We start from the raw sequence: 25228 nt of genomic DNA on the forward strand, positions 1-25228 counted from the left end.
TTGTGTTTTTTGTTTTCAGAGTTTCAAGTTCAGTTTTAACGAGGAGTTGCCTCTATGGTGGACGGGGTTCCCGGGGTGGTGGACCTAGGAGTGGCTGCTGGTGGAGTGTCAATGGGGCTCCCAGCCCCGCTGCTGGGCGTCACAGAGGAGCTCACTGCTGGTGTCTCTCCTTGCTGCTGGGCTTGGAGTGTCTGTCCACAGATGTGATGGTGCTTCTCCCAGTCCTTATGCTGGCAAAACGAGCCACAGTATCGTGCTGTGTTGCAACCACTGCAGGTTTCACTAGCTTTCCGGCCACAGTTCCAGCAACTCTAGAAGCAAAAGAGGAGGGGGAGAGATGGCAGAAATTAGTTAGTGTCCTAATTTTTATCTTAAAAACAACTATAAGGAGCTATGAGTCAATCATTTGCCAAGTCACCTGTGAGTCAACCAACAGCTGAGGCATCACTATATGCTGCCTTAGGTACCTGAACCTCCTCCACAGCACCTCCAGCCACCTGAAGGACTCTGCCCCTCCGAGACTGGGCATGAGTGCGAGCAGCTGCCTGCAAGTGCTAGCAATGCAAACCCCAGGTATGCCCGCATGTCTGGTCACTAAGAGCACACCAATTACTAGTCAGTTCTCATAGTCTCAGCAAAACTTAAGATAGCTCCTCCAACAGATGTATTAAACCAAATAACAAAACACATGTCCCCAAAAGTGCTTCTCTAAAAATGGAGAGGCAATAGTGCAAAGCAAGAACGTGAGCAAACGACCTAACACAAAGGTAAGACGTGGTAACCCTGGAAAACCTTGATTTTAATCATCTAAGTAATGCCACTGGACTCAGTGGCTCTTCTGGCAGTGAATAGTTAAGCTGTAACCTAAATCTTTGGCAGGATGGGGAAGCCACCGCAGAATATCACAGAATCACAGAATTGTCATGTTTGGAAGAGACCTCCAAGATCACCTAGTCCAACCTCTGACCTAACACTAACCAGTCCTCCACTAAACCATATCACTAAGCTCTACATCTAAACATCTTTTAAAGACCTCCAGGGATGGTGACTCAAAATATGTATGCTACTCACTTTCACACACTCTATAGCTATGCCAGCTGGATGCTGGAAAACGGCCAATCTTTAAGTGATATTCCTCAACTACATTTAAAAAAAAATCTCAATTTCAGAATCAAACAAAGACCTAAATCCAAAACAATATTTTAAGGAAATTAGACATTTAATCAGAGTCAAGTGGCTTCTTTAGAAAATATCCGTGTTTTAGTTCCATCCTCCCCCTTTATGATCTTTCTTGGTTGGTTGGTCAGAGGGTTTTTTTTTTGGCATAGGCACATACAAGCACATGGGGGAAGAGTAACTGTCCAGTTTTCAATTGCTCTTTGAGATTGAAATCAAATGTACATGGCATTCTCAATTCATACTGATTAAACATACAGACTAAACCAGGTAATTACAAATACATGTGTTGGGGATTCTTTTTTTCTTTTTTTTTCTACTTTTTTTTTTTTTTAATTCATAAAATTGTTCCCATCTTTAAAAACATTAAGAAAAAAAAAGGTGGAATTACCAACACACAGAAACAGATGTTTCTGGTACTTAAATGTCGGGAATTCAGACTCCTTGTCTGGCATCACCTGGTTTTGATTCATTATTCATTGTTTCAGGTTCATTTTGCTTAAACTCTGTCCAGTGCTGTAGAGGTAAAGCCACACTGCCACGTCTGGAAATGGGTAGCTGCACTATTCTTGAACACCTTTTCTTTGAAAGACCTTGTATCCCCACAGTGAAGAATAACTGTGGGTAATTTAGAACACCATACATGAACGTGTACACATACATACATATATACACATGGACCAAAAAGAGCTGGCAAGCTAATATTGGCTTTTCAAAGAGATGCAATGTCTCCTTCTACTGACCAGAAAGGCAACAAATTGTGGATATTCCTGGATTCTCCTTCTTTTGCTGCACTAATATTTCTCAAAGGTTGCATCGCACTTCTGAAAGCTTCACTTTGCCAACTTGATGCTTGCACTGTGATCCAGTAAACTCCCTGTGACTCTGCTCCAACTGTGTTTGCACAGGATTTCTACCTACCACCACACTTACTGACCTTCTAGCTATTCGTTTCCAGCTAAATTGCCATCCCTGGGCTTGACCCATATTTCCTTTAATCCCCTAATCTGGAAACAAATACACATGTACAAAGCCTCCCTATGCAGACATTTCTGAAAAGGCAGTTTTCCTCACATGGAAAAATGCTGAAGTCAACCAGAACTGCCCAGGTGCAGGAATCCCTCCCTCATGGAGATCCTACTGCACCAGTGAAGTGCATGCTCTAGTTTATTATGGGGATGGCAAACTATTTCTATTCAGAAATATATTTAGTTAATACAGACCAATTTCTGAAACATCCTCATTTTGCTTCCCTTAGTGGGGAAGGCACATCTGCACAGACAGAACTGACTTCTAGACCTGACCCAGAGCCATCATACAGTATTTCAGTTTCTTACCACAATGCCTGTATTAATGTCAGAAAACAGAAATTTAAATTTTAACGTTAGGGGTCCAGCTTTTTTTTATTTGAATACTCATCAGTTAACTATCAGCCTGTGCAGAACATGAAAAGTGATAAATAAGTGCAAGATTTTAATGAAGTGACAAAGCTCTAAACTGGCTCCTTACATGATTTACTTAATGTGTCCTACATTGTCTAGTATGTGATTTTGTCCACTGCACATATTATTTATAATTTAACAGGTCATTACGGCTTTAATGTAATTGTGGGAATAAATGCACATAAAATGCAAGAATTTCAAAATAAATTTTACAGCTCACATTTATGCAACAAATTATTGCGTGTAAGAATTACTATGGTGTAAATTAGCATAAACAAGCACATGTACCACGAGAAGCTTGTACAATAGCAGCTGGATTTGACACACAGAACTCTCTGTCCTACACAGTCCTCACCACTGTGACCACTGGCTGCTCCTTTCCATGTATAAGCAGTGAAAAACAGCAATAGAAATAGGGATCAAGAACTGTAAGCCTTGGCAATGCATGTTTTCTGTTCATGTTGCTTGCTGGAGGATAGCTTCAGAATCCACATTCTACTGAAGAAAAATCAAGCTCGAGATGCTGGTTAATGGCCTGGGCTGTACTTGGTAAACCCCTGTTCACATGTTCTCCATTGATCTAGACATTGTGGACAGAGCTGAGCCTGCTATGGGATTGACCGTGCTCAAGGCATCTTCTCTCCTGGGAAGTTTGAGAGGGTGGTATAAGGCCTAAGCAGGTATTTCTGTACGAGCCCGAAGCAAGGACAAAATGGATCACAGAGGCTGAACTGCATACACGGCACCTCAGATAACAGAAGACCATAATGTCATGTTGGTGACAAGGTGGCAAACATCATATACTAGGACATATGAAGGGGACTATGGGCAGCTTGACACCTGAGTTAAGACTACCTCCCAGTGCTGGTAAAGCCCAGCCTGGAATACTGTCCATGCTGGGATGATGCACTTCAAATACAGCAAATAAAATAAGGCAAATAAGACACAAGAAAGGCAGACAGAATAATCAGGGATCAGACAAACACAAACTATGAGAAGAGACTGAAGGAACTGAGATTGTTAAACCTAAGGAGAGATGGCAGCCTAAGAGGTTATAGTAGCGTCCAAACATCTCAGAGGCTACTACAGTGAGACAGGCAATGACCATATCTACATGAATAAACAGGAAAAACAATAAGATAAAACAACTGTAGGAGAAATTGGAAAGAGATGTTATGAAAAAAAAATTAAGGATAGAACAAATTCCCTACAGGCACTGGGGAATCTTCATCACTAAAACACAGACAAAACAGGGATATTACAGTTACAACACAGCTACAGCTGATCATGCATTGGGAAAAAGAGTAGTGGATCTCTCAAAGCCTCTCCTGTCTATTTTCTCTGTCTTTGGGGAGAGACTTACTATACTGCACTTCCAGCTTGTGTTTTATAGAGTTCCAGATGTAGCTAAAACTATGAAGAGGACTGGATTATAGTTTAACTCTGAATTGATTTCCCTGTGAAACAGTGAGGTTATACAAAAGGCCAGATTCTCAGACTACATAATTCAATTTAACTTCACTACCCTGAAAATGGATTAATTCAATGAAATTGGGCTAAATTACACCAGATGGGAATCTCACTCCGAATCTATGCCACCGATCATATTTCATCCTCTTCTTTCAACTGACAAGGAACATCAGTCTTAGGTCAAAGCCTTATCTTAGGTCAGACTCTTAATACTCATCCACTTAAGCTTCCATCTTCAAACAACAGAACTCTGAAACTTCTGTTTGCCATCATGAAAATTCTCAAAACAAATGCTCTCCATTTCTGTGGTCTCCAGTACCAGGACACATATTTGTCAATAATTTTGCCCATCCCATCACTTTAATCTCTGAAACATTTAACCACAGTTGGGCATTTGCTTTTCTCTGACACCTCTGTCTGAGACTCAGAGTAGAGCTGGTTTAAAGAAAGAAAGGGGAAAAAATAAAAAGGACCTTGAGGACCTTGACATGTCTAAGAGATGATGAACTCTGAAATGCCATAATGCAGTATCAAACACTGCTTTGTCATTTTTGACAAATTCTGGTTTTCCACAGTTTACCAGGAAAAGAAGCACGGATTTTTCCAGGTTCTTCAAGGCCCATGGCATTCAACACTCAATCGCTGCTAACCAGAAGAGAAAGAATCTAGAGATCACTGAAACTACAGTGGCATAAATGAGGACTGATTCTATCAAAGACCTTTTAGAAGGGGAAACACATTCTTTGGAAATTCCCATGGTACTTCTAAATGCAGTACTCCTTACAAAGACATTCAAGGCTTTAGATATTTCTAATAGAGTTAGCCCTATCACCAAACAGTCAAGGCTTACCCAAGCTACTGTTTATTGTGTGCAGTATACCTGTGTTCATACAAGCTAGCATGGAGAAGCTGCATCCTGAAGACACAAGTGTAGAGAATCATATTGAAGGGATATGGCAAGCTGGCTAGACAGCCTGGGACAGTGCCAGTGTTCACATCACATCTAGACTCATTAATCTAGAACTCATGGCTCTGGTGCCTCTGTATCACCTACCAGTGCAGAGAATGAACTGCTGGTTTCTAAGAGACGCCCAGACAAGAAAAAACAAACAAACAAACAAACAACAACAAAAACAAACAAACAAACAAAAAAATTAAACATTAGCTGACATGCATAAATTCAATGTCAGCCCAGAAAACAGGGCTTGCCTATATCACAGCATCTGATGCTCAGAGTCAGGTTTGCTGGCACAGTCCTGGTCTCAATGGATTGGTCAGCAGAGATTGAGCCCAGCTGTCTTCAAAATGTCAGGTAAGTGTGATGTTCACATACAACATAAGCTGCTTCAATGTAAACAAGCCTTAACATTACACATCTCTTAAAAGCAGTGTTGGACCAGTTACATACTTGTTTTATCTGAGCAGATGTCAGCATCTGCTTTAAGTAGAGAGAAACGAAACATTTGTGCTCCTTTGCTGTCCCCAGCCCCCACCCTACTAAAAGTGAGGAAGAACACTGACTGTCAGATTTTTCAGTGGCATTTTATACCAGAGCAGAAAGACAGATGTTTTAATTCTCCCCCTGCCCTTCCCCCTACAATCTGGGCAGCCAGTCTCTTTGCAAAGCTGTTCACCCTTACTATTAAAATTGATTTGCACAACAGTACATTGCAGCCAAAGCAAGCACAGCAGTCATTAAAGAGTAGGCTGCTCACACATGTTTCTGTACTTAGCCAAGTCAACTACTGATGAATGGGTCATCTTTTGTCAAGCAACTGTAAGAAACGGGTAAAGAAATAATTTGTGGTTCAGGAACAGTTATGCTGACAGGTAGGCCTTCTCTTGTTCTTTTGCTTTCCAACATCAGTGTGCTCTGTTCACTGGTCCTTAACCAATCTCTCATTGTGATAACAGAAAATAATGAAAATGCTCTAGTCAGTTGCAAGAGCTTATGCTGAGAAGCTGTGGAAATCTTCAAAAAGTAAATGTACAGACACTGAGGCCAGTAAAATCTGGTGAGATTGCTCTGGTCAGCTCCACATGTCAACTGTAATTTTTTTTGTTTGTTTGTTTTGTGTTTTTGTTTGTTTGTTTTTTTCAGTCATGGAAGTCACTTTTTCTGGTTCCAAATATACAGACACATATACACACATATGTGAAACCTCTGAAAGGTCTTGGAAGAAGACACTACACGTCATCTTAAAAAAACAATAATTACAAAAATCTAGAGTCCTAGGCCCAGATATTGTTCTGTGCTCCAGAGCAGACTGCAATAGAAATCATGGCCCAAAGTCCTCAGACAAAAACAGCTCCAAGAAACCTCAGCTAGGTCCAGGCTGCATTTTACTAAATAACAAATGAAGAGCTGGAAGAGAGAAAACTTGCCAACAGACAGGGAGTGGCTGTAGCAGATGAAATTTATATCAGAAACATTAGAAATGTGGTGCCAAATTCCCATCTCCATCCATAGTTTCCACAGCCAAAAGAACAAATGACACCCGTGGGAGAAATATGCTGTCAGGAACTGCACAGAGGTTGTATAGCAGCCTATACTAAGCTCTCTTGCAGGCCTTGGAGTATTATCTCACCAAGGATAAGCAGGGGTGCTCTACCTTCTTCTATGCTTCTAAGACTTCAGGAGCTGCTACTAGAGTTCCCTCGTACTTGAAACCATTCTAGTCCTGGAAATACATATTTACAGAATACATCTGAAAGTTGTAAACAGCTTTGTAAACAGAAAGGTTTATGGAGACAACTCAGACAAATGAAAAGGAATATTCACAGAGGGACTGAAAGACAATGAACACTCTAGTAAACGTAAAGTTCTATTCCTCAGCCCCAACAAACACAGGGTCCCTTCTCCAAAGAGACACTTCTCGGACACTAACAAACTGATCTCCTGTCCTCAAAGATGATGGAAAAGACTGGTCCATTTTTCCATGTGTTATTAAAAATAAATAAATAAATAAATAAATAAATAAAGACAGCCTAAGTCAACAGGCAGGTAGTTGTGGGAAGCATTACCTACTTGGTTGGAGTTTGCCATAATTGGAAGTTGAAGATGTACCAATAAAAACTGTACACATTTAGCTATAAAGTACCATTTTCATCTGCCTTCAGAATTAACCAGGCACCTGTAAACACTGACATCTATTAAAACCTGCGTTTTACTTCTCAAAAAAGCCACCCTGATGTGCCATTTATGACCACCAGAGTGAAAGCTGCAGGATTAGGCTACTAAATAGGTCCTAAGTATGTAGTTTTGTCTAGGTTCAGAAGGCTTGTATCCTCCTCGACTATGAACAGCTCTGAGAACATCTGTAACCCTATGAGTCATATTTCATTAGAATGAAATTAAAAGAATTATTTGTCCTCTTTTAAAGTTCTGGTCCCAAGAAGTGAACAACCTCGTAAGCACTTCTTCTAAAGATGAAGTTAAGATGTCTGTTGTCATACAGCCTTTTCCAGAGCTATGACTGCTCAGGAGTGAATTACAGCACACAAATGAGTCTGGATATGAATTTACTTGTGGAAGAATGGGCTGTATGCACTGGCACATAAGGCCTTCATCTATCCTGCCTACACTACATCAGTTCACTAAATGGATTTAATTTGCAATTTCCTCTGAGGCATTTACCTTTGGAATTTTGGTTTTGATAATGGGAATCTCTTGTAAATATACACACATAAAATGATAGCTCTTTAATGATGCTAAGTCAGACAAATGTCCTTTCTATGAACACAGTGTACGAAAAATGTCCTTGAATATCTCAGATACAAAATGCCAATAAATTGAATTTATGTCTCATTTAATCTGCAATGGAACAGTTAATACTTAAAGGGTACATATACTTCTCCTGGTCCCTTTCTTCCTGAGAAACTTTCAGATGCTGAAAATCAATTCCTTTTGTCTCCTTGTTATTCATCTGCTACACATTAAGGAGAAACTTTGGGCATTCAGTGATCCCACAATGGTCTTTCATCTCCAGAGAAGCCTGGTATGAATTAAAATCTTACGCTCCCACAAATTATGGATGCATACTGCAGCATGCCACTGGCTTATCTGCTCATGACTTTTGCCAGTTTTCTCAGCATGCTTCAGCTACCTAATCTGCATCTTTCAGCTTAAGTCACTCTTCTACAACGTGACCCATACAATCCAGGAAAAGTGCTTTGACAGTAATGTACACTAATACATAATACCACACAACAGGTACTGCTATCAGTTATTTTTCCAACTGCCTGCAATTTAGAACTTATATTAAAAAGTATTTTTCCTATAGACAAGATCTCAGTACAGGAACAGTAAATAGGCTATGAAAGTAATGTCCTTTCATTTCAGTGGCCTTAAGAAACAAAGATTATATAGAAATACCTGGTGTAATTTGTGTCATGTCTGTCTTTAAAGGCAATTTTAACCTAGGACATTATTATTTGTCTGTAATGGATGCAAAATTCTGCAGCACTGGTAAAACACACCCTGGTCTTTCACTCCCAGCTTCCTGCTGTTGGTGCTGCTGTGTCCCCTATACCGCAGAAGTTCAAGGCTCCCACACTCAGGTTTGAAAGTAAATCAGGGCTTAACATGCTTATTCTTGTTTTACACTCTGTTGCTGTTTCAGTTTATTTTTCTTCCTTCCAAATACTGTTTGCCCACTCCTCAACTCTCAAATATACCCTGCAGTCAAATTAACACATTCAAATTAAGGAAACACTTGTAAATCCACATTCATTTCTGTCCTACAGGAACTTTTACTAATAGCTTCTACACCCAATGCATTCCCCAGAAAAGCTTTTAGCTACTTTGCTCTACAATCTCATAAACGACTGTTGTGTTGTGTTTTTTTTTTTTTGTTTTGTTTCTTTGTTTGTTTTGTTTTTGTTTAAATTAGATCTGAACATGAAATATTTTCTACCATATACTCTTGTTATCAACTCAGTATCAGCAGTTTGAAGAGCTTGAAAATAAAGCTACTGAAATGCTAAATTAGAAGAGAAACATACATTATATGTAATCCTGAACATCAGTTAGGAGGTGTCACTGCAGCTCAAGTCTTTAGCTATTTTCGGCTCAGATGACCATGTACACAAGAAAATTTGGAGCTCTGCATGTGCCTGTAATATACATCCAGTGAGAATGTGCAAATAGTTAATAGCAGGCACTGAACTCCTCATGTCACATGAATAGCCTGTGCCATGTAGATTTAAGCAAGCTCAGGTACACCTAAGGTTGATGACAGCCTCATGTCATCCTGTTTCCTGTTACAGGTTATTGTACAGATCCTATTTTCCTCCAGTATTGCAATGGTTCACATATTTTTGAACTCAGATGAAGCCATTAAAATACTTGAGAAGACTCAATACAAATTCTCCACCCCCCCAAACAGCAGCTATCACTAATTTTTCATCAGAGGAGACAAAGAAGGTTCAAGCTCTGACAAAAACAACCTAACATGGCGCTACTAGCTAGTGAATGCACTTGGATAGAGAGGTGCTTGTCCATCAGAGACCTTACTTACCTCGCTTGAATCCTCCTGCTGATTGATAACAGCTAGTGCATCCTCTGCAGCCTGGCGCTTGGCTTCGGCAACAGTGCGCTCCATTTTAGCTCTCTCGGAAGTGATCATGTCGTGAGCTTTCCGCTCGGCCTCTGACACTGCCTTCTGCAACTCAGCCATTGCCTGACGTTTAACTTCATTGACAGCTTCCTCTACAAAGGAGGGAAGAAATCCTCATCAGCACAGGATGTTTGACATAGGGCTATGCAAAAGTAATGCATGAAATGCATCAGCTAGGCTACTGTATTGTGTCTTCATGGTAAGAAGGACCAGGATGAACCTGATTCCTCGAGACTCTTCAAGACCACCCTGATGCTTCTTTACTTCCCCATCACCAAGGCTCTCAGAAATCTCTAACACTTGTGTTGATTCTTGCTATTTTGATTCACAGTTAGTACTTCAGTAGGTACAGACATTTCAGATTGCTGGTGCATTATTTTGGGGTGATTTTACTTGGAAAATTGGTTTTGCAGCACACCAGATTGATGAATATGTTCAGCAAAAATTATTACTTAAGACTTACTACAGACTTTTTCAGAATGGTATCTTTAAGCTTTGGAAATTAAGATAGGATTCAGTCACTATGGTTGTTTTATTTTTTTTTCTCTATGTAAAAACTAAATATATGAAACACCCAAGGTTTTATTAAAAAAAAAAAAAAAAAAAAAAAAAACATTGGTCTAATATCTTTTCCTGGACATATAATTTTACAAGCCAGAATTAACATTTGTTTATGAACATTCCTTTGACCTATTGATCTCCTCTGCACACTGTTGTTTACACGGCAAAGACTTGACTTCCTGACGCTGCAGAGCCCTTGAGCACACCAAAGCCAACAAGACTCTGGTGCACAATTAAAACTGAGCCAGGGCACAGTGCTTCATTATATACAAAGGCTAATGTTTTTGTAAAATAACTAAGTCACTATGAGCTGTTTCTTCACTATATACTTATGTCATATCTTTTATTCCAGAAAACATGAATTGTCACAAATTAGTTATTTAGGTTTTGATGCAGGAAGAATGCAAAGATTTTACTAATGAACAGTCTTTTAATTGACAACTAAAACAAGTAATTTCTTTTTTTTTTTTTTTTTTTTTTTTTAATTAACTGCTCTAATTAACAAGGAAACCATCCTCCCCCTGAATTAGTTTATCTAATTTTCATCTTTATTCAAAGCAAAATGACAATGATTAATTGAAAATTTAATAAGCAGTAATTATTAACTTGGCAAACCCAGTACCAATTAACACTCTATTAAAACTAATTATGACATGTTTCATTCAAGTGTTTGCACTTAATTGTTTCATCCACTTAAAAACCACCTTAATTAAATGTTCTGTTTAATTAAAAACATAGATTTCTAATAAAAAAAATTACTGTAGATTAAAATTTAAGTATTACAACTGTGTTAAGGGTTTGAGTTTGGAGGCTCCATCAAATGTATTTGTGTATGCACATGTATGTAGACCTAACTCTTCCATACAGATATTAAGTCAGAAACTGCCTTGAGTTTTGATGTCTCATAGCTCTGCATTTATTATTTTAAGTCACTACATGAAGTTTCCATTTTCAGTTATTAAGCCAAGTACAATTGCAATAGATACATTTTAAGCCATGTACTGACTAAAATTGCCTTAATTAAAATGAAAGAAGAGTTATATTATTTGTTGTGTGTGCTCCGTGTGCGTATGTCTGTGAGAGATGTTTCAACTGAAGTTTTTGGGGGTGGGGATGGGGGGAATTAAGAGATAAAACTTATGCCTTTATTTTTATGAGGCTGAAAATATGCCCTTATATTACCCTACCATAAATGTTGTTTAGGGGAAAGCCTCAGGAGAGGAAAAAATCATACCCGTCAACCATACAGCCAAGGCTTAATTTACTTTGAATATTCAAGGTGAATTAAAATTCTATCTAAGTGGCAATACAGGACAATAATTTTTGCTTACGATCAAAGCTGCAGCTAGACTAATTGTATATGCAAATCAGGCAATTTATATTTAAATTATGCATTCCTATTCTAGTCCCACAGGCACACACAGATCAGCAAAGGGAATTGGTAGGACATTTGCAAGGTGCTTGAATATTTATTACCAACTGCAAACATTCACTGATCGTGAGAAAAGAAATATACACAGGCAAACATACAGATGCAATTTTATTACCTTTTTCATAAAAATGAGGCAACTTAAATACAGACGTTTTGCATCTATGAACTGCAGTTATTAACAAAGTAGATTTCTTAGAGAAAATCTGTATTCTTGCTGATATTTATTATGGAATAGAAGTTATCTTTGTATGGTATGATGCACTTTCATTATATCACATAACTTAATCTTATGCTGAAATGTTTCCAGTGGTTAGAAATGACAGTTTGATCTATTAGTTTAATCTGGAAGCAGAGCACCCCAACATTTTACAGAGACTTCTATTTGCATAGCTTTTAATCCTAAATAATCTACTTCTTTTCAGTCTAAATATAAAAATTGAACCTTATATTCTATGTCATGTTTTTTTTGCAAAGCTTCTGAGTGTGTGAAGGTGCTACAAGTACATATGAGCCCATATGTTGAAGGAAAAGGGATTCTATATTTTAATTGGCATAAACTATGGACTGGACTTCAGTATTTCCATTAGCTTTAACAGCAAAATTTGTGTAATGATAATTTGTGCAGTGATATACTGAAAATGAAGGCAAAGAGTTAAACTACAGTGCTTTTTGGTCACATGATTTCAATATTGCGACTCATGACATCCAACTCGTGTCACCCAATTTATTAAAAATAGACAAATTTTACTATCATTGATTTTGCCCACATCTCCTTAAAAGATATTTTTCCAGTACCTACAGGAATTTCTTAGCCATAGAATACAGGCATTTTAGTTTCAGATAAGAATAAAAACTGTAATATTTGTGGAGGAAAAGTTATTACTGATAGTGAAGTAGATTTTGTTTGCCATGACGATTTTGAGCTATCAAGCACTACAGAATGCTGCTCCTTTTCCAGAAAACAGATTAGATTAGATTAGATTCAAATATAAGAAAACTTGAACCAATAGGTTTTTAAAGTAGGTTTTTAAACTAAATATCTAAGATGTTACCTCCATTTTCCAATTACTGCTAAGCATTCTTGCTCTAAAATCCCTTGTCTTTTTTTTTTCAGAATTCAGCTGAAATGTTCCTTCACTTCCACAACTCATCATTCACTTCCGTATGTAACCTGACATGATGACATATGTAACTTGACATGATGATGGCAGCTCCTGGGCACCTCCCTCACATCATAGGCACACTCAGTCCACACCATGAGAAAAGAAAACGTGATGGACAAGGATGAGGCACCGTCACCGTGACATTTGAATCACCTCCCTCTCAGGCTGACCCTATCAAAGAAGGCCACTGGGAGTTGGTGACTTGAGTTATCTCACCTTCACATCGCAAAATGTGTAATTTCTTTCTCAGGAGTACACTGGCGAACACGCAGAAGTTTCACTGTCTTTGTATGCTATTCCCATGGTATTCCCATGCCTTTTTGGTTATTCCAGCACTTCCATCTGGACTGCCATGTGACAGGGAATGTCTGGAAGATAGTCTCCCCATTAAACTGAAAGAAGCTAAGTCAGCAACCCATAAAGAGCCTGGGATCACCTCAATATTTAATTAAGAGGAATAAGTATTTCCATGAAGCAAGTCATCCAAACTCTGATCCGACTAGCCCTCTTTACATGCCTGCCTTACTCTTGACTACTGAGGACACTGAGAATGTGGCTTGGATTCCTCATCTGCATAACTATTATTTAATGTCATTAATAAGGACACTGATGACTTTCTTTTCCATTGACGTATGAAACTTAATTGGGTTCACATGGCTTTAATTTACAAGGTGATGAGTGCTACGTGCTTGCTCCAACAATCACAAAAGCATGTGCTCAACTTGGTATACTTAAAGAATTTCACTGGAGTCTATCAATCTCCAAAAGTTTAAAGTGAATCCCTTTTACACATGATTTGCTGGTTCAGATGATTTTGGGGTTGCTTATTAACTGTTTTTGTGCCAAGTTCTTTCAGTTCAATGGATTCAGCTTCTCAATCAGGCTTTTTACACTTAATTCTGCTGTCTACACATTGGTCTTTATGGCCATTTGAGACACCAAGATATCCACACTGAGCTAGCAGAAATGACTTGTGAGAGATTTGCAGCCTTCTAGACTGGCAGTTGCAGCCCAGCCAGGAAACTACATAGCATCTCAAATGGCATTAGAGGCCTGTTCTTACAGGCACTGAATTGCACTTTTACTGCCCTGAACTTTTTATGAAACTGGGGAGATCTCCAGCTTCAGTGCACACTTGAAAATGAAGGCCAATGATTTATTAAAAGCATTATGTCTTTTGATATTTTACTACTGTTAGTAACAGATATGGGTAGCATCCTGTAGCAGGTCAGATTTTTTTCTTCTCCAGTTCACAGACACCCTTAATAAAGGGAATCTGACTGAAAGCCACATCAGCATGAAAACAGAGTCCAGAAAAGGGTCCAAACAAAAAAAAATGTTTCAGAATAACTGATGACATAATTGTTCACTATATGACATGTCTCATTTCCTTTATACTACCATATTTGGATAAACATGATGCGGATGCACATCCAGTTTTATAATTCACGCCAAAAGCTTCATTTAACTTGTATGCTAGCTTATGAAGATTATTTTTTTTTCTTCTGTTGGAGTCAGAAACGGCCTGATATGCCAAATAACATCAAAACCTGGATACTGCAAGATCCATATACTTCAAGATACTTCAAATTCCTGAAATTCCCATGCATAATGTTTCTCTGTAAGGTTTCCTGGGACTGCACTTTTTTTTTTTTTTTTTTTCCATTTAAGATGTTAACATAAATATGGCAAAACAAACTCTGAAAAATACTTTGGGCATACAACAGAATTGAGTTACAAAGGATACATGATTCTTGGACAAATGAAAACGTTGTAATAATTTCATTATTTTTCATAGAAACTACAGCAGATCCAAAAATACTAATTTCCACATTGAAAAATGTTGACTGTAAATGATAAACCCATGCTACACAAACAACACAACTTCTTGTCTGATACAACATTATGCCATTTGTGTGTTCTGCATCTAGTCTACAATACATCCACCAGTTACAGGACATTTGAGAGTATCAAAAATGCTGTATATTTGCCATTTAATCATTAATCCTGCTCAGGCAGCTGCAGTACATGGCTGTAAAGGTGTTCAGAAGCTCTCTTTGTCAATGAGTGCATGTGTGTTGGGACATGTGCGAGTAGAAGCTCAACTACTAGTTCTAGTTCAAGAGCCAACTCCCGACCCCTCTGAAAACAAGGAAGCTCTAATATCAATGGTGAAAGTGCAAATGTTTGGCTGCAGCACCATAAGAGGATCCTCAGCAGGAAACTCCTCTGCTCAGGCAGTTTCAAAGTATTGAAGAAAACTCAGCACAACCACAACACCTGCCCATGGTGCTTTTCAACCTCGGGGACCATGAATGTCCACGCAACCACCAGGACCAGCTGACACACAACCTTCTTTGCTCATTTGAACGCTTACCACGTTTATGAACCCAGACTTCACTTGGGGCTGATGATCACAATTGTTTTTTGAAATTAAGAATGGCTACACTGCATATCTAAAGGTTTTTTCCTTAACAGGTACACTTTTTCTCCCCCCCCCCCCCCCGTTTCAGGAATTCTTACCTTAGCTAGGTAAGAACACTGAAGATTAAAAAAAAATCCACAAAAGCATTTTTTTAAATTGCTAACAGATTGAAACCTTAGCATATCAAGTTTCAGCCTGAAACCATTATAACCCTTGAAAAAAGGGGTCTGTAATGGAAGCACCGATAGCCCCTTAACTATAGCAGCAGATGCTTCCATTATAAAGATTATTTCATGTTCTGATCAGTTCCAGTTTAAGATTATTAAATACAATTTCTTCTTGTTACTAGTAAACCCTTTCTTTTTTTTATTCCTCACATCAGTGCGTTAACAACTGCACACAGCTGCCAGAATACTAAGCTCGTGTTTTTAAACAGTTCTTACCAGCTTTCTTCCAGATCTCCTCTGGCACGTATCCAGATGCAGGCCTGTGAAGAAATTCCCGATGCGATTCTGCGGGGTGGGGGAAGCAGAGGGAAAAAGAAAGAGCATGGTAAGCAACGTTTGTCGAACAGGGCTCAGAGAAATACCTTTTCCCTTTACTTATTGCTCAGGCAAAAATCACATAAAGTTTTTCTTTACGTGAAATAAGAAGGGCACTGTGGCAGTCAGTCACTCAGGAATTTCACATAGACCAGATTGACATTGAGGGCTCAGACATGTCATCTTAAGCCAAGCTGAGACTCATTCGCTTTATTTTTATTTTACAGTGTTTCAAGTCAACTCTATATGACAGTTTCCATGCTTTTAAAGCTGGCTTTGTGAGACTGACTGAGGGAGTGACATGCTTCATCCTTTGTAATTATGTTTATGAAAAGAAAGAAGAAAGAGGACAGCAGCCCGCATTTGGCACTTCTGGTCTGTCTGGCTACTGACGAGCAGAGATAAAAGCCGAGACGTCAATCCAGCGATCAAATAAACTGTCCACAGAAAAAGAAAGGGGTGTTTCTATATGTTCAAAGATATGCTTTGCTATATCTGAGCCTGTGTTGGTAACTGTAGCCACACAACTTTGGAAAACAGAACCTTTAACTTTAGGTTAAGCGCCTACATACACACACCCAGCAACCTCACGGGAGCTGGAGCTCATAACTCACCCATATATTTCAATCACATTTTGACAGCTCTTGCCCCCCTCCTCTCCTTTTTTTCCAAGGGTTTAACCTCTGGGCATGAGCCTAAGAACTCTGAAATCAGCAAGATCCCGTCCATGCCGACTTCAAAGCCACAAGATCAGACAAAGCAGGAAAAAAACTCACTTTGGCCTGAAATTCAGCATACAGATTCTCAGCAGATGAAAAGATGCTCTTTTCAAATACAAATATAATTTAAAACCTGATCAACTGTATTTCAAAGTAAGATAAGAGAAATGTTTTTAAAAATGCAGATAGATTCACTACTGCCTATGTGATAGAACTCAATTGTCAAAATAACTTAATTACATTAGAAAGGTTTTGCATCTTTTTTAGATATTTTGATCGAAATCCAACATCTTCTTTGATGCCTGATTTTGAATCAGAATAAAAGCATTTAAAAGATTCTTTTAATTTTTACTAATTATATTCATTTTTGTATATTAAATTTATTATTAGATTACTTGGTGGAAAAGTATCCTTTCTGATGGTAAAGGCTGAATCATTAGGCTTTGCAGTGTTTTTTATACCACTATGGATATGCGTTCAGTACTGTTTATATAGAGTATGATACAGAAAATTAAAAAATTAAAAGAGGAGGCTTAATACGGCATCTGGCTAACAAAGGGGAAATGACAGGGGCAGTTTCAGCTGTGCAGGCAGCAGGGAATCCCAACCCCTGCCCGCTGCTCCACAGACACAATTTCTAGCACATGAATCTGCAGACACCAACTAGGCAGATTGAATCTTCCCATATGACAGGCAGCTGAGCGGATTTCCCCAGCTCTTCTGTTTATCACTAAAAATGGATTTTTATAGGCAGAATTTCACACCTCTCAAGCACAAAATGATGGGTGTATGTATATAAAGTTTTGTGCAAGAACAGCTAACTATTTACATTGGTTTAATTGACGTGATAGAGGGCTTCAGCCCTGATGTTGAAAATGTGAAAATTCTCAGTATCAGTTGACTTATATGATTCTGGAACTACAAATATTATTATGTACACTTCTCCCATCCTTTGTAGGTTTTAGGACCTATGGGAACAGTTCCAGTTCAGCCAGGGACAGAGGAGGCAGCAGAAAATTCTGCTTGAGAGCTCAGAAAGACTAAAGGCGAAAAATAAAAGGATTCTTATTTGCTTTTCCTGCAATAACTGCAAGACACAGACAGACTCCAAATGTGGCAAAGCAACGGTTTTGTTGCATTCATGTCTTGTATTTTGGGTTTAATTTCTTTTCTGCAATTTAAAGTACTCTCCACTGCAAGGGAATCATAGCCCTGATCTAAGCCCTCTACCATGGTACTCAGTATTAAAAATAAAGAGATGTGGATCTGATTTTTTGGTACACGTGACTTTCCAAAAATGGAATTCAATGACATAAATGACCAGATTGCCAGCTAATTGTTAAAATTTCCAAAACATAAACATCAATCAAGCTCTTATTCCAACCACAAATTATTTACATGAGGAATAAGATCCTCTGCAAGAAGAATTAAATCAAGAGCTTGTGAGAGATTTTCCCATAGTTTGGACTGGCACACAAGAAAAGACAAGAAGCACTTACAAAGATAATAAAAAACATATTTTCCAAACAAGAAAAATATTATTAACATGGCTATTGTTTAGTCAGTGGTGATGAGTCCATGAAAACAATCTTCTTTTGGGGGCTAAACTACAGGACATGAACAGAAGATATACATTTTTCATTATTATTTTTAAGCTAGGCTGTGCTTCAGATGAAGAATCACAGAACTTGATCAGTAAAACTAAAACACAAAAAATCTCAACAGGCTTGGAAGTCTAGCTTCCAAACAAAATTAACACAGTCAAGCAAAGTCCCTGATACAGTGAACAAAAAAGCCAGCTGAAAAAAGCCACAATGAGGATGAATACGTTGTTTTAACTGACTGAGTGCAGTACCCAGAAGTCAAATAAAACCCTGCCTAGAAGGAAACAGAATGATATCAAACAAAATTAGGAATGACCTGGAGCAACAAGGCAGCTCATACAGAAAAGATTTTACGTATCAGACAGAACTTAAAAAATTGTTAATGGTTAAAATGCTCTAAAGTTATTACACAGAATAAACTAAACACAATGGACGATAATGAATTTATTTGAAATTCACAGCAAGGCATGGTTTGAGAGCACTTGTAGATTATCAGTCTGGCTCCTACTTGACCATGTGAAAAAGCCCAAAAAAGGAACATAAAAAGCACATATACATGAGGATAACCAGTACCTGCCTACAAAAAGCTTCAATGAAGTAAAAATAAAAGAGAGTTTTAAATCTAAAATGTTTTTGGGAATTTTTGTTTTAATATAACTTTCAGGAAGAAAGCTGCTGAACTCGCATATAAGTATGAAGAAAAGATAAAAAATTGGTCTCTGTTTAATCCCTCATATTCTAATAATTCTCATATTATTGAATACTAGACAATGACATTATATTATTTTGTAAGATATATAGAAGAATAATAGTATTTTTAGTATATTCTGGATTATTTTTTTATTATTATTTATTTTTATATAAGGAAGAAAACATTTACTCCCAAAAAATCCTAAGGTCACAGTATGGTGCCAGGTTTCATAAAGGCCCTGGTGTATTCATTCCAAGAATGCATTTGAGGATATGAGTCATCAACAGTCAGTTGACTGATCATGCTTCTGAAGTTCAGAAAGTAGAAACCTTTTACATTACCTATTTTTCATGGTTTTAAGATAAAAGAATAAATACTACAAGTAGCGAAATAAAAAATGTGAAGTTTTAAGAGCAGAAATAGACATGAATCTGGAAAGTGAAACCGAGATGAAAAGCTAGAACCAAATAAAGGAGATGAACTCTCACATGGTAAGAACCAAACATAAGAGAACAGAATAAAATTACTTAAAAGGAAAAGACGTGTCCAAAAACCCCAATCCATATTTGGAAAGAAGGAACAGAAGATGGATTGAAAATATAAAGTAATAGAAGTTTTCATCACTGGATAATGACATCGAAGCTTATAGTTACAAAATAGTAAGTAATGGGAATAAACAGGTAATCATTTGAGGATCTTTTAGAATTTATTGTCTCTATGAAAAAACTGGTAGAAACAACATTGCCCTACATGCCATTGTGAACACTAGGGCTCAAGCATACTTAAAGCTGCATGTAGCCAGGCCAAAACCAATAGATTGTTTCATATATGATAAATGTATGCTTTTATACAAATATATATGCTTTACATATGCAAGTTTTACATTATTCTACCCTATAATAAATATAACACTACTGGTAGTACACAGGCAACAATGAAAAAACTCCTCAGAGCAATTGATAAATATTCACTGCCTTGTTTATAAGAGTCACAGAAGTGTACTAATCCAGCTAATGGATGATAGGGATACAAATCTGAAGAGATATAATACTGAATGAGACTACTTTGCTGACTTTGTTGGGGGACATAAGTTTCAAGTATTTCTTTGTATATCATTCCTTCTTTGCCCCCTAATTCGTGTGGCTACTTTATATAACACTCCTTGAACATACATGAAATTGTGTTAAAAATTTAGTTGTGGCCTCATTTAAAAAGAATAAGAAAAGGAAAACCACACAGGTACTGTGTTACTGGACCATCTTGTCCTTCATCCTCACCCAAGATCCAATTTCCACTAACTAGCAGCAATAGATTTTTTCCTTTTCTGTGCCACCTGTGAGTTCTTTTGCAGAGCACAACAGTGACAAGAGGGGTATAAGGAATGGATAAAAGTTACCATTGTCCCAAGGAAGTCAGAACTGAATACTAAGAATACAAATGCATGCTGTTTCTGCAGGTGTAGCCCTACCCAACAGCATCCAATTCACTACGCAACAATCTAGCCCAAACATCCCATGCAGCTAACATATTAAGAGCAATATTTAAAATCATCAGTGACCAGTATTACTGGAGCTTTACATTCTAGAATTACAAGTTATAAATGTTATTGTGATATTCACAGCATTCCTGTTAGCTCATGTTGAGAATATCACGCGTATCACAGCAATGTTGATTATCCGCAAATGGCAAAGGAAAGATTTTATAATCGCAGCACAAACAGAAAAATATCAGCAGGAGTGCCCTGACTAATGCCAAAAGTACTTGGGTAAACAACCTTTGATAAAATATAAACAAACTCTGAAAGGGTTAACATTTAAAAATGTATTAAGAAGTATCTAACCTATGTGTTTTTAATAAATTCATATACTTCTGAGTTCATGTACTTCCTGGGGCAAATCCTGCAGGCATTGGCACTCTCGAGTTGGAGATTTCAAACTATTTTGTAAGATTTCCATTCAGATAAATCCAACAGATAGAAAATATCAGCATTGCTGCAAACCTTCTGATGTGTGCCTACACCACTTATCTAGAGCCACAGCTGCACTCAGTAAGGTTATAGATCTTGTTTATAACCCATGATGTTGAAGAACCCTCATCTTTAATTTATCCTACTGTGTGTATTTCAGTATACATTGTCTGATATGTGTAATTATTCACTATTAGGATGAAAGTGTTTCAGTCCTGTTGCAATATGTAGTACTGAAATTCTTCAGCAGAAATGGAGGAGTCAGATGATGTATTATTTACTTCATAGACCATCACAGTTCATCAAGTGAATATATATAAAGTCTGAGTCATTTTTAGACTTTAATAAACATGTATTATTCAGACTAAAATGAATGGGCCTATCTTACCTTCAACGCACTCTCAGAAAATAATGGAATCTTGTAACCTGTTGTAACTGGCTAATGCATGTATTGGATTACATTGCATTAAAACTGATTATCAAATATTTCATTTGATTTCTTAATTAAAAATATCAACAGGAAAGTACTCATCAGATACTGGGAACTGTCAAGCTCAGAATGATTTACAGGGATGTCAAATTAAAAGCAGCACAAAAACTTCTTGCTGAAAAAAAAGAAGGCCAATGATTCAAAATGACCAGAATTTTCTTCATTTTCCTTTCGATCCAACTTACCTATGCTAAATTTCAGCTTAGAAAGTATGTACTTCAGCAACAGCTATTGATGAAGACCATGACATATTGTTTATAGTGAGAACATATCGCTTCATTGATGTTATTTTAATCATAAAGAAAAAGAAACAAAGGCATGGATATGGTAGCCATATGGCCCCCGTTTTTTCTCCTCTTACTAGTGGAGATGACAAGATTGATTTAAAGGGTGGATTACCTCATTTAAAAAAAAAATACAAGGAGGGAATCACTGACATTTAGAATCCATTTAGCAAAAAGCAATATTTACATGTTGTGGCACTGTAATTAAAATATTGGAGAAATTTTTCAATCCCTTCTTTTTCACTTCAAAACTAAAACATAAATCCCTAAACAGAAATGTCTCAAAACCCACAGACACTGCTTCAATTTTATTATACTTCTAAATGTTTGGAGTTTTCATTTAGTTAACTAGATTGCTACCAGATTTGAAGAAAGATAATCATTAAATTTCCATAGACTCTAAGGTAAGTATCTGACGTGTCGGGTAAGTGCCTGACATGTCAGGCATAAAAGCACTTCTTATCGATATTTACGATTAATATGAATACTACATCACTGAAGCGATCCAAGTTACATGTCCACAAGTCTAAGGGAGTAGTTTTTAAAGCCAAATAACTGAAATGTGGCATGTTAAAATTGAAATGAACTGACTCCAATGAGTTAAATTCTATCCATAGCACTACGGAGATGAGCAGTATGTCAGACTACAAAGGCTGTGCCTTATAACTTTTTAAACAAAAAGACTTTGTTGTTTCCAACCAAACAAAATAATAAAATAGGCATCTGATTACGTCTTATCTTCATTTTATCTTTTCCTGGTTTTGTTATGGCTATCTTTCTTGGACTGTAAATCTATAAAGTTTTAGTGAAAGTCTTGAGTTCCAGTTTGTTGGGGAAATTACAAAAACACATTTGCCTTTCATTTTTATTTTTTTATTATTATTATTTTTTTAACCGATGAACCATTCTTACAAGCATCATGGCCTGGATCTTTTTACATTATAGCTTTAGTAGAGATGACTGCCACTGTTTTTGATCTAGGGGTTTCCTCACAAGTGTTTTTCCCGAAGCTGCAGATGTGATCGACATTTCAAATGTCATATTTATGAGCCTTTCTTTACATTACATTTAACACTATTCATACAAGCCATTACCTGAACGCTTCTTTCTGAGAAGGGCTTCTCTAGGGACTAGGCTTATTAGTGAAGTTGGGAACAGCATTTCCATAACCCCTCCTTTCACTGACTGAAGCTAATTTATATTGGCTAAGATCACTTGACACACACACACACAAAAAAGTTCATTTGTTATCAAGGGACACTAAATATCAGATTTACCAAGAAGAAGATGGAAAAGGCATTAGATTTGTTCTTCTCTTTCTATATTTGCAATTAAGTAAATTACAGATTTAATAAGTTATTTTAAGGACAAAAACAGTTTTAAATGAAATACAGTTGTGAAATAATACATACATCCAATGGCATATGATGATTTTAAGTAGATAGTGTTTGATGATAGTGGGCAATTATTTTTTTAAAAGATGTGTCTCAGACAAGCAATCATAGTTTGTTGTTCTCTTCAAAATTACAGAGAACAATTAAAAGGCATCATCACCAGGACGTGCTTCTTTATTTCACCTGCCATAAAAGTGAGGGGATGAGGCAGAAGCAGGCCAACATATTAATAAATTACATATTTATTATTTGCACGCAATAAAATCTTTTGTTTATACAGCAGAGTCACCCTAGAGAAATTTTTACTTTACAAGCGTGACTATTAATCTCTGCATGGGATGAACATCCAACTGCTTAGTCTACTTGTAGGTGGGCTCTGCACTTGAACTGAACTCTGCATTGCTCTGTGTAACTGGAACGCAAGCAGTACCCAAACTATCCTGAACATCACTGCATGAGCTGCAGCAGTAGACACAGAGAATTGCGTGTGTTCGGTTGTGGGCATTGCAGATGTTGCTATTTCTTTCTTATATGGAAACCAAGTACAGCCAAGAAACGCCCTTATCTTTACATCTCCCTCCCTTCATTTCCTTAGAAAAGACAACTTCCCATTTAAATCATTTGATCTCACAAGGTTAAAGCCCTTGTTTTCACAATGCTAACAATCAAGAAACACCTATAGATTTCCTTAATCAAGTAGGCAAGGGAGGGAGGGAGGTTGGACGGAGGGTTAGTGCACTTCTCACTGCCCTGCCGCCCCTACACACCAGGCTGTTCTCCTGCCCAACCACCCTCAGACATTTCTGAATGGAAAGCAAATTATCAAATCTTACCACCAAACCCTAGCCATTTCACATGTAAATAAGACTATTAGGGCATGTTATATTGTCCTGGTTTCAGTTAGGACAGAGTTAATTTTCTTCCTAGTAGCTGGTAGAATGCTATGTTTTGGCTTAGGATGAGAAGAGTGCTGATAACACCCCGATGTTTTAATTGTTGCAGAGCAGTGCTTACACCAAGCCAAGGACGTCTCAGCTTCTTGCTCTGTCCTGCCAACGGGCAGGCTGGGGGTGCAGCAAGAGCTGGAAGGGGACAGACCCAGGACAGGTGACCCAAACTAGCCAAAGGGGTATTCCATACCATCTGACGTCATGCTAAACAATATATAGGGGTGGCTAGACGGGGAAGGGGGCCGGACTGCTCGGGGTTAGGCTGGGCATTGGTCAGTGGGTGGTGAGCAATTGCGTTGTGCATCACTTGTTTGTAGATGTTATTATTAGTAGTACTATTATCATCATTGTTGTTATTAATATTGTTGTTGTTATTAGTTATTATTTTCCTGTCTTAATAAACTGTCTTTATCTCAACTCACGGGCTTTACTTTCCCGTTTCTCTCCCTCATCCCAGAGAGGGAGGGGGGAGGGTGAGCAAACGGCTGTGTGGTGTTTAGCTGCCGGCCGGGTTAAACCACTACATATATTTAATTCAGATATGGTTATATTAGAGCATAATAGTATATATTACTATATAGTAATATAGTAATAATTCAGTAGGTAGCATAGAGGAATATTTAATCAGTACTAGAGAAGAGTCAGAAGAACGAATACAAGCTTTGTCTAACACTTTGCTTAGCTGAAACAAGACCTGTGAACAATTTTAACAAGCATACTGTACCTAGTGTGACTGGATCTGGATTCACTGGACTCTGCTGTCTGGAATGACTACTGCTGCTGTTACCGCCTTTTTTTAAATCTTCTGCATCACTGTACCGTCGTATCCAGTAATTAAGCTCCTCACGGTCTGCTTCTTGACATCGCCGTAGTACAGTGAGAGATCGCCTAGTTTTTTCCACCATGTCCATTATACAATTTAACAGCTAGTCACAGCAGTGGATGGAGCAGAGAAATGAAAAAGATAATTTTATTCATAAACTGACATTAAAATAAAGAAAACATTCATGTGCTGAGTACATGGGTTTTAAGAATGAAGGTGTCTCTCCCCGTTCTTTCAACTACATCTGAAAAATTCTAGTCTTGAGTTAAGAATAATGATCCCTTCCTGTTTAACTGGTGATCTTAAAGGTGTAGGCTTCCATATCTACACAGATATACATTTCTGGAAAAAAGGGAGAAGGAGCGGAGGAGAAGACTGAAAGGACTGTATCCTACCACCAGTATCGCATGGCACTACAAAGGCCAGGAGATCTGGTCCAGAACTGATATCTGGAAATGTTGTAAGAGCTAATAAAATC

At 37.7% G+C, this 25228-nt stretch overlaps 1 protein-coding gene across 3 annotated transcripts in view; it reads right to left on the reverse strand.

The window, feature by feature from the left end:
* RUNX1T1 (RUNX1 partner transcriptional co-repressor 1) overlaps window positions 1–25228 on the reverse strand; it is a 114742-nt gene that overhangs the window by 3839 nt on the left and 85675 nt on the right. For all 3 annotated transcript variants that reach the window (XM_084507628.1, XM_084507627.1, XM_084507629.1), the window contains 4 exons: window positions 24652–24853; window positions 15731–15799; window positions 9608–9798; window positions 1–311 (listed from right to left, as the gene is read on the reverse strand). The exon at window positions 1–311 is cut by the window's left edge and continues 3839 nt beyond it. In XM_084507628.1, coding sequence (XP_084363754.1) covers window positions 36–311; window positions 9608–9798; window positions 15731–15799; window positions 24652–24853 — 738 coding nt within the window. In that variant the 3' untranslated portion in view covers window positions 1–35. The remainder of the gene's footprint in view (window positions 312–9607; window positions 9799–15730; window positions 15800–24651; window positions 24854–25228) is intronic.

Source organism: Aythya ferina, assembly GCF_964211825.1.
Source record: "Aythya ferina genome assembly, chromosome: 2".
Taxonomy (NCBI): Eukaryota; Metazoa; Chordata; class Aves; order Anseriformes; family Anatidae; genus Aythya; species Aythya ferina.